At 40.8% G+C, this 15,483-nt stretch overlaps 1 protein-coding gene across 2 annotated transcripts in view; it reads right to left on the bottom strand.

The window, feature by feature from the left end:
- Nucleotides 1–315: 315 nt before the first annotated feature.
- SLC9A2 (solute carrier family 9 member A2) overlaps nucleotides 316–15,483 on the bottom strand; it is an 85,291-nt gene continuing 70,123 nt past the window's right edge. For both annotated transcript variants that reach the window (XM_081591457.1, XM_081591458.1), the window contains exons 8-12: nucleotides 14,333–14,494; nucleotides 9,952–10,048; nucleotides 5,780–5,911; nucleotides 4,023–4,113; nucleotides 316–2,821 (exon numbers count right to left, since the gene is read on the bottom strand). In XM_081591457.1, the coding sequence (XP_081447583.1) occupies nucleotides 2,451–2,821; nucleotides 4,023–4,113; nucleotides 5,780–5,911; nucleotides 9,952–10,048; nucleotides 14,333–14,494 (853 nt within the window). In that variant the 3' untranslated portion in view covers nucleotides 316–2,450. The remainder of the gene's footprint in view (nucleotides 2,822–4,022; nucleotides 4,114–5,779; nucleotides 5,912–9,951; nucleotides 10,049–14,332; nucleotides 14,495–15,483) is intronic.

Consider the following 15,483-nt stretch of genomic DNA (forward strand, 5'->3'; position numbering starts at 1 on the left):
AAACACCAAAGACACAGCAAAATTCCACGGTCACATTGGAACTTGATTATATCAAGTGCTATTTGAAACAAGGGAATTATTTATAAGGGTAGGGATGTTTCTGTACCACAGAAATTTAGATTGTTATGATATTTAAAGGGTTTCAACTCCATACATAATGTCTAGAATTTGATTACATAAAAAGAAGTGTAGAGAAAAGTTAAAGTCAAATTTATTTTTCATTAATTTTACCATTCCACAAATAAGGAAAAATGATATTAATTATAGATAAAATGACACGTGTTCATTTTTTTAGAAATTGACACAATACCCGAGTTTTTTTTTAATCTGACTTTTAATTAGTGAAAGCTGAATTTGGTCTATGTGCTTAACAAGAAGTATCTAATAAACATTTTTACGTTTTCTCCTTCAGTTCCAGAACATTAGATTCCTTGTGATATTTATTAACCTAGGACACCAGGAAAAGTCAGGACATTTATTTTAAGGTTATTACTTTACATTTCAACTTTCCATTTCAGATTTCATAAACTGTAACTTACTGTTCAAATTCTCAAAAATATACATCACATCTCTTGATCATAGTCCTATAATAAAGATTCTACATTAAAATTCAGCTTTAATTTATTTCCAGCAGATGAAATATATACTTTTAATATAAATATTTCCATTTAAAATTAAGAATTTTGGCACAGAGTCCTAAGCTTGTAGTCTTCAAATTGTGTCTACATTGCTTTCCACCAATCAACCTGGGAGAGTTTGGGAAAGAAGTCGTGCTCTTTTTACGCTTGTACCTTGTGTGTTTACCCTTCTCTGTCTCATGCTTGACAGTCCAGCAGTATTTAAGATTTTAGAACATGAGAAAAAAGGGTAGAAGATTTACTTCTCCACATCAGTGAGGGTAGAAGAAAGGGACAAGATCTAAGCCTGAGAATTTCTAAGTACCGGATCTTTTTGTTTAATTTATTCTTGTTTTTCCAGCAATTATATGTGGTCACTTGTATCCTTTGCTATGTCTCCAGGAGAGAGACATAGCAAATGTCTCTCCAGTGTGAATCCAAGCGAGTGGCTTCATTTCATATCTAAACCCCAGAAATTTCAAGTCTTGTTTAAGTCAAATTTTTATAGAAAGGTTTTTCAGGGGAAAATGACAGGCCAATAAAATCTACAGTTTGAGTGATTCCAGTATTAATCTTTAATGGTTATATTCCATTTCTGGTCTTTCTGCTATACTTTTAAAAAGTACTCAGATGAGTAGAATTCATTTTTATATGAAGAATTTGAGCTACTACTTTCTTGACAGGGGAGAGGTAACAAATTAGACTAGTGCAAAAAAAAAAAAATAGAACTCCCACATTCTCCAAAGTGCTTCCTGTATGAAATTCAAAACCTGAATCCCCACCAGTTTTTTAAAGGTTGGAATATCATTTATCTCAACCTTTATCCTTGTCTGCTTGGAGCCTCTGTCCTGGATTCAAAGTTCTAGAATGTTCTACAGAAAAATCCTAAAGCAGGTGGTCGCAAACGGGCGTGTCAGGGGATCTCCTGCACCGACCCCCAGTATTGCACAAAACCCGCCAACCAGCTGCAAGCAGGCACTGTCCTGTCACCCCTCACCCAGCACATGAGGCCAAGCTTCATCCCACGTTGGCCCCGAGTCTGTCATACAGCGTAAGCTGGTTTCACCCACACCTTTCACTTTTCTCTTGGTACCATTTAAACACAACGGGGAGATGGAATGTACACATCACCCACAAACACAGTAGAATGAGGAACACATTAAAAACCAGCCAACTCTCACAACTTCAGAGGACCTACAGTCTGGCAGCCAAGCCTCGTCTGCCCAGATGTTCTGGCTGTTGGCATCTTCATGAATCTCTGCTCCATGCTGTGATCTTTCTTAACTAACAGCCATCAGCTCAGAATCATCAGGAAACACCCCCAATTCAGAGCTGACGACCTGCCCCCCATCCTGTGGAAGCTGCCCTAGATGCCGTGGAAAGGTGTTCTGAGTATTTTTAGTGCCATTCACTGAAAAACTAATTACAGATATACATATTTTTTCATAAATAAAATCTGAGGCATATATGTATATATTAAAACTTTCACCAACAAGGGTGTGTTAAAAATTTCAAGTTCTGTCCTTCAAGTTCAATAAAGGCACAAGTGTTTGTTTGGTTTTTTTCCTCTCTCTTTCTTTAGGCTTGCAAAGAACACAACTGGCTAGCAACAAGTCATCAAAGACACTGCAGGGGACTTTTTTTCTTTGATTTTCTTCTTCCTGGGATGACCATTTGCCCCATGGATCACTGGCCACTGGCATGACTTCTACCCAAGGACAGTATTTAGATGCATAGAGGGTTTAAGTGGATTCCCTTGCTGTGTCAGGTTGCAAAGTAACAAGCCACAGCTGGGTGGGGCCGGTCCCCCCAGGTCTGTTTTGGCCATTTCCATTAAGGCTTCTCGCTCCCAAATCGACCCTTCCGGTTTCCAGGTTCCGAGGCCCTTCGGACCAGCCTAGGGGGCGGCTTGGGTCGGATGCCTTCATGGACACGGTCACCCCGCACGGAGCCAAAGTGGCCTTTGGAGAGAAGGGGCTGGCGGAGCACACCCGGGGCCTGGGGGCACCCCTCTTTACTGTGGGCAGCTGGGGAGCTGCGAGGTTGAGCCTGCCTGGAATCCACATCCACCTCGTTCTTCCACTCCATTTTATAGGCCTGGGGGGCTTTCTTCGAGAACTGTTCTGGCAAGAAGCGCCTGGCCCGAGGCTGCAGGTTGAGCACCGTGGTCCCTGCCTCCAGGTCGGAGTCGCTGCTGTTGCCACCTGCCAGGAAGCAAAACAAAGACACCGTGGGCAGGCATTTTAGGGAGAAGATGATACAAGCAACTGGTCCAGCACCTGCTTGGCCCTCCCTGGGGCTCTGGGGGTCACACAGGGAGGCCAGAGGACTCACCCTGACTCCAGCTGAGTCCTGGGCCTGTGCATAAGCTCTGTGAACATCTGTGTCCACAAGTGTGCACACTTACTAATTCTAAAGAGTTTCTGATGTACCAGCCGCTGTACTGAGCACTTTCAAATGCATTAACCTATGGAATCCTCACGATCACTCGCTTTACAGATGAAGTAACTAAGGTTCAAGAGATGTTAGTAAGGGGTGAATGAGGGTGCGTGTGCACTAAGTCATGTCTGACTCTTTGTGACCTCGTGGACTGTAGCCCGCCAGGCTCCTTTGTCCATGGGATTCTCCAGGCGAGAATACTAGAGTGGGTTGCCATTTCCTTCTCCAAGGGATCTTCCCAACCCAGAGATCGAACCCGTGTCTCCTGCTTTGGCAGGCAGATATTTTACCACTGAGCCTCCTGCTGGATGTCAAACAGACCATTTGGCAGCAGTTGCCCGCCCACTTGCCCCATCCAAACGGTCCCAGACTGCTCAGCTCAGTGTCTGGCACACAGTAGACAGATCAATAATTAGCCGCTATTATGCAGATCCTTGTCCTGATCTACAATCTCATGCACAGGTTTATTTCCTTTATATTTTCATAAAATGGTCAAAACACCCGTATGGCTTGAAAACTACATAACCATTACCATCAAATAAAGAGACATTAGCCTTCATGTCAAAGCTTTAATAATGAGAGCTGGAAGTCAATTATATGGTTGCCTTTATGAAAATACATTAAAATTATGAACATTTAAATTAGAAATATAGTAAGAATTACAGAATTAAATGTAAACCTTTGAAGATGGACAACTTTCTATTTACCTGTTCACCAATCACACGGTGACAATAGTTCCTTTTGCTATGTCAAACAGAATCATTATGGGATAAAACTAAATTATGTACAGTATGCACTGAACTCTATTCCAAAACGATGCAACACTAATAAAGGTCACCATGTTATTATGTTTGCAAATGACCGAACTCATTGTCCTTAATAAAGAAGAAAACATGGAAACATCTTCTATTTTATAAACATTGATAAATAAGTTTAAAGTCTTTTTGCTACAACTGCCTTCATTACCTGCATTAGAAACATTCTTTTTCTTCTGTAGCTTTTCTGGAAGCTTTGTATTTTTGGGTAAGGATAAATATCGGGAGGTTGAAGTGGAAGCCTGTAAAAAAAAAAATAACAGAAAACCTTATTTAGGTGTCGCCATTTATTGTATGTTAGAAGTTTACAACATACTTGTAACTTCTTGCTGTAGAATCTTGGTGTTAAAAATTAAAATCTTAGTTCTTGATTCCAAAACTACTGAGTGAGCAACTGTAAGGATGGGGAATGAAGTTCCAAGTGATAATCATTTGATTTAAAATGTAGAAAGCCTCTTTTAAAATATCACAGAGATCAGTACTATTAAGGAAAACAGAAATAAATTGGGACCCTTAGGAACAGGATATGAAAACCTCTGGCTTTTCTTAAAGAAAAGCTACAGAAACATCCACTTATAAGAGCATTACTAAAAAAAGACTTAGAACCTACATATATAGGGAGGAAGATATATGAAAAATGTATCATGTTTAAGTTGTATTCACTTTAATAAATCTTGAAAATGATAGAATTAAAAATATCACTATAGCTAACTTGCTGGCATTTCCAATGCTACAGCCTCTAGTTTCTTTAACTTTTTTTCTTTTGATTTCTATTAATTTCTATTGGAGTTTAGTTGCTTTACAATGTTGTTGTTGGTTTCTTCTGAACAACAAAGTGAATCAGTCATATGTATACATACATCCCCTCATTTTTAGATTTCCTTCCCTCTAGTTTCTTTAATTTTTAATTGATGCTGCCACATTTCACACATAAAATATAATACTGTTCAGACATAACCATTTTGATCTCTAACAATGCAATACAGATCATTATTAATAATAAGATGTAGTGCCTGCTATCTTCAATCACAATATACTTTTTAAAAAATTATTTACTTTTGGCCATTCTGGGTCTTCATTGCTGCTTGTGGGGTTTCTCTAGCTGCAGAGAGCAAGGACTGCTCTGTGCTGCAGTGCATGGGCTTCTCTTGCTTCTGAGCACAGGCTCTAGAGTACTCAGGCTCAGTAGTTGTGGCTCACGGGCTTAGCTGCTCCGTGGCATGTGGAATCTTCCCAGACCAGGGGTCGAACCTGTGTCCCCTGCATTGGTAGGTGGATTCTTATCCACTGTGGCACCACGGACGTCCCAGAAGAGCCTTTTAAAGTGGCTTCCTTATCTAGGACAGGGCCCTGGACCAAGTGGAGTGCTGAGCACACAGCATCTGAAACTCTCCTGACACAGACACACGGCCTTCTGGAAATTTCCACTCATGCTGACTGGCTCACCTTTAGGCTGCACCCTCTCCCTGGAAAGAACAACCGTGACTCCCCAAATGAAGTCTGACCCCTCCATTCAGTTTAACGCTGCATACTGCCTGACCCTTCTGCGTCTTCCCAAACCTCCCTCCTCAGCCCTTTCTGGTTTATTTTGTCCATAGCACGTATCGCCTCTAACATAACAATTTCCTTATTCGGTCCATTCCCGGTGGCCTTCTCCCCACTAGAATGTGAATTCCACCTGGGAAGGGAGCTTTGTAGTTTTGTTCACCAATGTATTCCAAGTGCCCGGACAGCGTCTGGAACATGACAGGTGTTTCAGAAACATCTGGAAAGCTGTTACCATGGGCTCCATCCCAGGATTCCTGTGGGTCAGCCCCCCACAGCCCTGTCCTGTCACCAGCTCCCCTGGGATGGCTGCGGGCTCTGCTGATGGAGCCTCCCGCGTCCCAGAGGCGTGAAGCCCCTTACCCTGTGCTCCCGGTTCAAACTGCTGTCCTTCCGAATGCTCTCCCGGAGGCTGTGCCGCCGGCGGATCAGGATCTCCTTGGCCTGCCTCTCACTTGTGTCAGCCGTCAGATTGTGTCGGTTGTAGGACAAGGTCTGAAATGAAGACACCAGTGACATTTTACTGAAAGGCGGATCACTGCCCGGAAATTCCAACACTTCACTACATTTCTTTGGCTTTGCACCTTGAAGAGATATTTGATGATGAATGTACAGAGGGGGAAAAGAAAAGGGATAGAAGTTAACATTCTTTCAAATTTTGTTAACATTCAAAGGTTATTAATATTCATGAATTTTGAAAGAATTCACGTTCTATGAAATCTCAAATTTGGTAACAATGGTAGTAATTTCAGGTTGTGTTGTTACTCACTCAGTCATTGTCCAACTCTTTGTGACCCTATGGACTGAAGCCCACCAGGCTCCTCTGTCCATGGGAATTGTCCAGGCAAGAATACTGGAGCTCGTTGCCATTTCCTTCTCCAGGGGATCTTCCCGACCCAGGGATCAAACTCACATCTCTCGTGTCTCCTGCATTGGCAGGTGGATTCTTTACTACTGCATCACCTAGGAAGCCCCACATATATTCAATAACTGTGTTTGATTGAACCAAATAAAATTCTCTACTTAAGGGAACAAAGAAAACTCATGTTCCAGTAAAAGTCAGTGAATACTTTTCATTGAAAAGTATGATCTTTATAAATCGGAAAATGACTGAATTCATCAAGCATTTTTGACTTCTTTGAAGTACCTTATACGTATTCACTCATCAGTAGCGGCTGGGAAAAAGTCATACGTTCTCTACTGATAGTAATGACTGGTATGAAAAGCAACCACTTTGGGCCACTTGGTGGTGCTATGACCCTCTAATTAACTTAAGAGCATTTCTTTTCAAATTGAGAAAAGTGGCTGTCTCCACCAGCAATAATCATCTCCTAATATTTGAAGCCATACAACTTATAAAGTAGCGCTGTCTAGGGTATACATTTTTAGTTCTATAAGCTATCAGTCAGTTAGATCAGTCACTCAGTCATGTCCGACTCTTTGCAACCCCATGGACTGCAGCACACCAGGCCTCCCTGTCCATCACCAACTCCCGGAGCTTTCTCAAACTCATGTCCACTGAATCGGTGATGCCATCCAACCATCTCATCCTCTGTCGTCCTCTTCTCCTCCTGCTTTCAATCTTTCCCAGCATCAGGGTCTTTTCCAGTGAGTCACTTCTTCACATCAGGTGGCCAAAGTATTGGAGTTTCAGCTTCAATATCAGTCCTTCCAATGAACACCCAGGACTGATCTCCTTTAGGATGGACTGGTTGGATCTCCTTGCAGTCCAAGGGACTCTCAAGAGTCTTCTCCAACACCACAGTTCAAAAGCATCAATTCTTCGGTGCTCAGCTTTCTTTGTAGTCCAACTCTCACATCCATACATGACCACTGGAAAAACCATAGCCTTGGCTAGACAGACCTTTGTTGGCAAAGTAAAGTCTCTGCTTTTTAATATGCTGTCTAGGTTGGTCATAACATTTCTTCCAAGCAGCAAGCGTCTTTTAATGTTATGGCTGCAGTCACCATCTACAGTGATTTTGGAGCCCCAAAAGATAAAGTCTGTCACTGTTTTTCCCGTTTCCCCATCTATTTTCCATGAAGTGATGGGACCAGATGCCATGATCTTAGTTTTCTGAATGTTGAGCTTTAAGCCAGCTTTTTCACTCTACTCTTTCACTTTCATCAAGAGGCTCTTTAGCTCCTCTTCACTTTCTGCCATAAGGGTGGTGTCATCTGCATATCTGAGGTTATTGACATTTCTCCCAGCAATCTTGATTCCAGCTTGTGCTTCATCCACTCCAGCATTTCTCATGATGTACTCTGCTTATAAGTTAAATAAGCAGGGTGACAATATACAGCCTTGGCGTACTTCTTTCCCGATTTGGAACCAGTCTGTTGTTCCATGTCCAGGTCTAACTGTTGCTTCCTGACCTACAGACCTACAGATCTGCACACAGATTTCTCAGGAGGCAGGTCAGGTGGTCTGGTATTCCCATCTCTTGAAGAATTTTCCACAGTTTATTGTGATCCACACAGTCAAAGGCTTTGGCATAGTCAATAAAGCAGAAGTAGATGTTTTTCTGGAACTCTCTTGCTTTTTCAATGATCCAGCAGATGTTGGCAATTTGATCTCTGGTTCCTCTGCCTTTTCTAAATCCAGCTTGAACATCTGGAAGTTAATGGTTCATGTACTGTTGAAGCCTGGCTTGGAGAAGTATAGCTATAAGCTATATAGAAATCCATTTCTTAAACTGTAGCCAGTAATTAAGTTCATTTTCTGATAGAATTAACGCACATTTCTTGTGAATATTCTTATCCCCAGAACTGTATCAGACCTGGGCTTCCCAGGTGACTCAATGGTAAAGAATCCACCTCCCAATACTGGAGACAAGGGTTTGATTCCTGGGTCGGGAATATTCCCTGGAGAAGGAAATAACAACCCACTCCAGTGTTCTTGCCTGGGAAATCCCATGGACAGAGAAGCCTGGCAGGCTACAGGTCATGGGGTCACAAAGACTCAGACACAACATAGTGACTAAACAACATACCAGATCTAGTAGAGATAAACAGAAGTAACACAGAACCACACTCATTTCATGCCTTGAGGAATTTGCTATCTAGTTGAGCATGTGAAACTAAAACAATAATATGAAATTGTGAAATGAAATACTAAAATGATGTGGTACGCAGGAGCTCTAAGTGATAGCCCATTCAAAGACAGGCCGGGGAATAATTTAGAGGGTGTTGAGGAAATCTTAAAAATTGGAGAATATGGATCAACTGACAGGAAGGAGTGGGGCATTTCAAGTGGAGATGCAAAAGACAGCAACACAGTCTGAGGAATGAATTCAGACCCATCGCTCTGTGGGTGTATGTGTGGGTGGGTGAGGGACAGGTGGAAGCACGGTTGGATAAGGGGGAACCTGAATACAGACCCCAAAGGCTGAAAGAATAGTTGAGCCTGGAAGCCACAACTGTTTTGTCTCATTTTAAACAGAAAAATGCTTTATTTAAAGGGGCTTTAAGGGACATCCCTGGCAGTCCAGTGGTTAAGACTTCGCCTCCCAATCCAAGGGGTGTGGGTTCAATCCCTGGTTGGGGAACTAAGATTCCCATATGCCTGCAGGCCCAAAAGCCAGAACATAAACAACAGAAACAAGACTGAATTCAACAATGACTGAAAAAATATTTTAAATAAATAAAATAAAAAGAACTTTAAGAAAAGAGTGGTGTCAGATGGAACGGGATGGTCTGTGAGGAGGTCAGCAAAGGAGCTCCAAAGAAGCCCTGGATGTGAAGGACCGGGATCCCTGACAAGCACTGCGTCCCTGTACTAGGTCACCTCATTGTACCTCAGTCTCTTCATCCATAAAATGGAGACAATAGTAACACCACTTGCTGGAGGATGAAGAGTTAAGACACACAACACACGGAAACGGGGGCTGGCAAACCGCACACACTACGTGTCGGCGGTATTATTAGCAAACTATGAGAATGAGGCTCCGTGATGGAAATGAGTTGAAAGAAGTGGCTCAGAAGATAGAGCAAAGGAAGAAATGGTTGCACTTTACAAACAACAAAGAAGGTTAAATACATTTTGAAAAGTCTTCTAAGTGATAAAGCTATTTCATTCAAACAGTTTAAAGAGCAATCAATTAACTTTCTTCACCATTAGATAACACATGTTTTTATCTCCAAGTCTTTGGTAGCAGAACTCTTACCTCCTTGGGATTCCAGCCTCCAGCCTTGACCAAGGTGTCTGGGAGGAGAGCTGTACCCTAATGGGACAGGCCCCTGGGGGGCTGGGGGGCTGAGGGAAGGAAGTGCCTGGTGTGGGACCTGCAGAGGCTGGCATGATGGTGGCAACAGCCCCTGTAACCGAACAGCATCAAATCTGCAGGTACATTTTTAACCAAAGGCAAGTATGTGTGTGCTCAGTTGCTCAGTCGTGTCCAACTCTTTGCAGCCCCATGGACTATAGCCCCGCAGGCTCCCCTGCCCATGGGATTGTCTATGCAAGAATATTGGAGCCGGTTGCCATTTCCTACTCCAAAGGCAAGGACATATTTTGCTAAATAAATTATTCTTACTCGCTGACGGATCTGATAGAGATTTCTTGACAATATTTCTCGGATTTCATCCATTTCACCAGGTGTGAGCTTCCTTACTTTTTCTTCACGACAGTCACTGTGAACGTTTAGGAAAAAATATTTCACTATTCAACAAGTATTAAATTCATCTATGTTCTTTCTTAGAGATGTAATATCATCATTTAAGAAGAAGAAACGTAATGAATAAAACAGGAATTATTTAGTAGTTTAAAATAATTTAAAAAATCTAAAACATTTATTTCAGTGTCAAAATCATTCACATGAGTTTAATCATGCACCAGTTTTTTCAGTCTTTTCATGCAACTATTTAAAGAGGAAAGACTAGAGTAGCTTGCAATGCTATCACTTTATTATTTCTAACACTCCATAAATAAAGTAGCATAGGATTGTTATGTTCCCACAAAACTTAATTAGCTGAATTTTACTATTATGGCTCTATTTTTTAAAATACCTCATTAGAAATATTTACAAAGACACCATTTATACTATGTATGTCCATACAGTTGATCCTCTTTATTCAGGGAGTCCACATTTGCAAATTCACTGACTTGCTACAATTTATTTATAAACACATTATCAGTACTCAGGGCACTGTCCCAGTCACTCTCAGACATGTGCAAAGTGTATAAAAATTTGAATCGTTGGGCATGCAGGTTTCCAAATGAGGCCAAATATGTCAACCCTTTGCCTCTTTGTCTCAGCTCTCGTGCTGTTAAAATAAAACGTCCTTTTCACCACCTAGTGGAATGTTCTTCACTTTTCGTGCTTTTTATGGGTGATTCTGTTGTTTTCAATGGTTCCCAAGTATAGTTTCGAAGTGCTGTCTAGTGTTCCTAAGGGCAAGAAGTTCCTAAGTTTTAATTCTACTTTTTTAAAGGATATTTTAGCAGGATATGGAACTCTACGTTCAGTTACATTTTTTCAGAATTTTGAAGCTACCAATAGTGTCCACTGGTTTTACTGAAAAATCAGTGGTCAGGTTTTTTTCTCTTTTGAACAAAATAGGTCTCTTTTTTCCCCTCTGAGTATGCTTAAGATTTTCTCTTTGTGTTTTTGACTTTCAGCAGTTTTATGAACCTGTATCTACATTTGGTTCTCTCCTTATCTAGTCTGCTTGAGGCTGTCAGAGTTCATGTCTTTTATCTGTTTGGGGAGATCTTCAGTCAGTATTCCTTAAGATATTGCTTCTACAAATTTCTCTCTCATCTCCTTCTGGAGCTTTTCAGTATATATGAATCTATCCGACAATTTCTCACTTTCTTTCTCATCTTTTTTTTTTTACACTGTTTTTCATTCTGGTCTTTCCTTCTGTTCTGTCTTTCAACTAATTTCTTCTCTCTTCAGCTTTATCTAGTCTGCTTTGATAGCTGTCAAATGAGATCCTAAATTTAGTTACTTTATTTTCAGCTCAAATACTTCACTTTGGTCTTTTTTCTTTATATAATCTCCATGACAATGCCAGAAGTGTCAATGCCGTTTTCTTTCCTTAAACATGCTTTTGTTTCTATTTTAAAGTCCCTATCTGACAATTCAATGATCTGAATCCCTTTTGTGTCTACTATCAATTTATATTTTGTTGATTGTTTCTCAGTGTTTTCAGTCACATTTCCTGTCTACTCACACGCGTGGTTATTTTGGATTGGGTAGTAGACATATATAAACAATCATGGGGATACTTTAATGCTCTTTACAATATTATTTTCTTCCAGAGAAGATTTAAACTTACCTCTCTTGGGCAGCTGAGATAGAGGCAATCTCAGTCTCTGATGATTTAAACAATCAAGAATTGAGATAATTCTAGGCTGGGCTTCTTTCCCTTGAGGGTTAAGGTGTAGGATTTTGAAGTAAAAACCTATAGCTGAGTACATACAAATGGTCCTCCTTGGTAGGTTCTGAATTCTAATTTTATTCTCTAAGACCAGTTAATCTGTCAAAACCCATTTTAGCTTTTTAGACTCTTAAGACACGTTCTCAAAATTCCAGACAGAAAACAGCAATAAACGCCAGTTCTATCCTCTTGAACTTCCCTCTTTTTTGACTTCTAGCCAAGAAATTCCTCACTGTATGGAGACTGTTCAGCTTTCCAGCAGATATTTAAAATAGATTTTGTCCTTTTTCCTCTAGTTTTCTCAGTAGTTTGGTCTGGACTCAGTTCATTATTGCCAGAAATGTGATGCCTTACTGTCTCTCTTTTTTGCTTCTATCCTCCTCTAAAGAAAACACTTCACAAGAGGTGGAATAGTGAACATGGCAATCATTTACCCAGCCATGTAACTATCCATCAATTTTTGTTACCCACTGCCCTAACCCTGAACCTTTGCCTTTACTCCACTTTCGACTGGGTTCAAGATGAACTATGAACAGAGGTAAAGCTGAGATTTCCTTCTTCTATGACGATGAAGTCAATGACTCCCTTTTGAGAAGTTGGATAGTTGAATTATTTTGTGCTGCACCCAAAAAAGGAACAGTGCCTGAGAAAGATCATAAATGGTAAATCTGGAGTAAACTTCAAGGAGCAAGTATAGCCCCATTTTCTACTTCAAGAAACTCAATCTCAGGGAGACAGATGGACCAGCTTAGGGTCACACAGTGAGTTATTTGCAGAGCTGGGACTGTAAGTCAGTCATTCTGCTCAATTACCACTATTTCCAGTGCCATATAATGCCTTTATTTCTGAGTCATCCTGACCACTACTACTTTTTATTCTGGATTGTGTAAACTGCGATAATTTTTATAGGGGACTATCATCCTAGTGAAAATCATAGTTTATATGGTTGGGTGTGATTTGAAGTTTCTCTTTCATTTCAACCCTTCCATAGCTAGCATTTTAATTTAGGTGACACTTTGCTGAAATGAGCTTCAAGCTCATCAGTGAAAGAAGAAATCACATAACCTGAAATTTGTCATGTAGAAGAGGAATGATGCTTACGTGATAAACTCATTTGCTAATTTGCTAACAGAATTTATTATACTGCTATGGATTTGCTATAAGAGTTTAAGTCACCTTACATCCTGGGTATTCATCTCCTCGTTTTTAAAATTAGGGAGACAGGTCAATGCTAGGTCAATGCATCTCAATACTGGATTCTTTACTATAAACTTCTATAAGTTTATATATTTTTTATTAGAATATAATTGCTTTACAATGTTGTGTTAGTTTCTGCTGTACAGCATCGTGAATCAGCTATATGTGTACATATATCCCCTCCCTCTTGGACCTCCCTCTCACCCACCTCATATCCCGCCCCTCTAGGTCACCACAAGGCACAGAGCTGAGCTCCCTGTGCTATACAGCAGCTTCTCGCCAGCTATCTATTTCATACATGGTAGTGTATATAAGTCAAAGCTACTCTCTCAATTCATCCCACCCTCTCCTGCCCCCTCTGTATTCACAAGTCCATTCTCTATGTTGGTATCTCTATTCCTGCCCTGCAAATAGGTTCATCAGTTACCATTTTTCTAGATTCCATATATACACGCTAATATGTGATATTTGTTTTTCTCTGACTTAACTTCATTCTGGATAACAGGCTCTAGGTTTATCCGCATCACTTATATATAAAAAACCTATACCTGAGCCTCAGCACCAGAGATCCTGATTTTATTGGTCTGGGTGGGGACCTGGCATGTGTGTTATTTAAATGCTCCTACAGTATTTCCAATGTACAGCCTGCGTTGAGCACCTCTGCCCGAGATCTCCACTAAATGTTCTTTCCAAGCCTTAAATTATGACTCTGCAAATAATCCATGAGGAAATAGCTATGTAATTACATGCATCTTTATAACTGCAAATCATAACACACCTTAAACTATTCCATTTCAAAATGCCTGCTAAAGAGGCTTTACTTTCAGAACACACTGAACTGTCCAAAGCAAAACCAATAAACACCTAATCATCCTAAACACAACCAAGTACGTTCTGACTAGTCCATTCTACAATAACACAACATGGTGTGACGTGACATGACATGACACAATATAAAATAATGGACACATTTCCAGGTTTCTACATTTTAACCAGTAGCTCTTTCTGCTGTGAGGTCTTAAGGACTCCTGTTAGGACATAAGCCAAATTTCTTATTATTACTGGTTTCACAAACTACAAACACCTACTTAGCAATAAGTTGCTCAGATGCTCAGTCGTGTGACTCTTTGCAACCCCATGGACTGTAGCCCACCAGGCTCCTCTGTCCATGAGATTTTCCAGTCAAGAATACTGGAGCAAGCTGCCATTTCCTCCTCCAGGGGATCTTCCTGACTCAAGGATTGAACCTGTTTCTCTTGCAATGCCAGGTAGGTTCTTTTACCACTGAGGTACTTGGGAAGCCACATTAACTTCTATTTTCAAAACAGGACTTACTTTAAAGATGCAAAAGAAGGAACAGTGCTTATCATCCCAGTTTCTGCCATCTCAATGGCATGTTTTATTTCAAGCTTTTTGTATAAAGACACAATGCTTGACTTGGGTTGGTTCTCTCGAATCAAAAGCTTCCGCAGGTACTTGTCATCAAACTTCTTAAACCTGGAAATAAGCAAAATCAAAACTTCAATTAATTAAAATGACACTGATTAAGAAAAAAAATCTGTTTTTACCAATAAAATAATTTTCACTACTCCCAGGGGAAAAAAATAGCAGCAGTGTTTAGTTAGTCTGATCACTGTATTTATTTTTGTAGGTGCATACCTGAATATATCAAGAGAGCACGTATTAGTATATTTTTGTTTTAACCACAACATACTTTTATCTAATGGGGCTTCTCAAGTGGCCTTAGTGGTAAAGAACCTGCCAGCCAGTGCAGGAGACACAGGAGACATCAGCTTGATCCCTGGGTCAGGGAAGATCCCCTGGAGAAGGGGATGCCCTTCTCCAGTATTTTTGCCTGGAGAATCCCATGGATAAAGGAGTCTGACAGGCTATAGTCTACGGGTTCACAAAGAGCCAGACATGACTTAGTGACCAACACTTTCACTTTTCATGCCCAAGACTCCCAAATGTGTGTCTCCAGCTCCAACTTCTCTCCCAAACCCCAGAAATGAGTATCCAGACCCCTGCTCAACTTCTCCACTTGGACACCTCAAACTTGGCATGCTCTCATGGATCTTCTCCCAAGTCATCCCCGTTTCAGTTAGCGACAACTCCAGTTGGTCAAAAACCCTGATGTCATCTCTGATTCTCCACCTTCTCTCATATTCCACATTATGGCCTAAACTGTGTTCCCCCCAAAATCCATGTGTTACAGTCCTGGTCCCCAGGACCTCAAAATGTGACTGTATTTGGAGATAGCTGATTAAATTAAAGTGAGGTCATCAGTGGGCCTGAAGCCAATATGACTGGTGTGTGTATTGTAAGAGGAAATTCAGACACAGACATGTAAAGAGAGAAGATGATGGGAAGAAGCAGGAAAAAGAAGGACATCCACAAGCCAAGAAAGGATGCCTGGAGCAGACCCTTCCCTCTCAGTTCCAAAGGAACCAGTTTCACTGACATGTTATTCTTGGACTTCCAGCCCC

This window comes from Giraffa tippelskirchi, chromosome 4 (assembly GCF_054371585.1).
Source record: "Giraffa tippelskirchi isolate mGirTip1 chromosome 4, T2T-mGirTip1v1.2.pri, whole genome shotgun sequence".
NCBI classification, from domain to species: domain Eukaryota; kingdom Metazoa; phylum Chordata; class Mammalia; order Artiodactyla; family Giraffidae; genus Giraffa; species Giraffa tippelskirchi.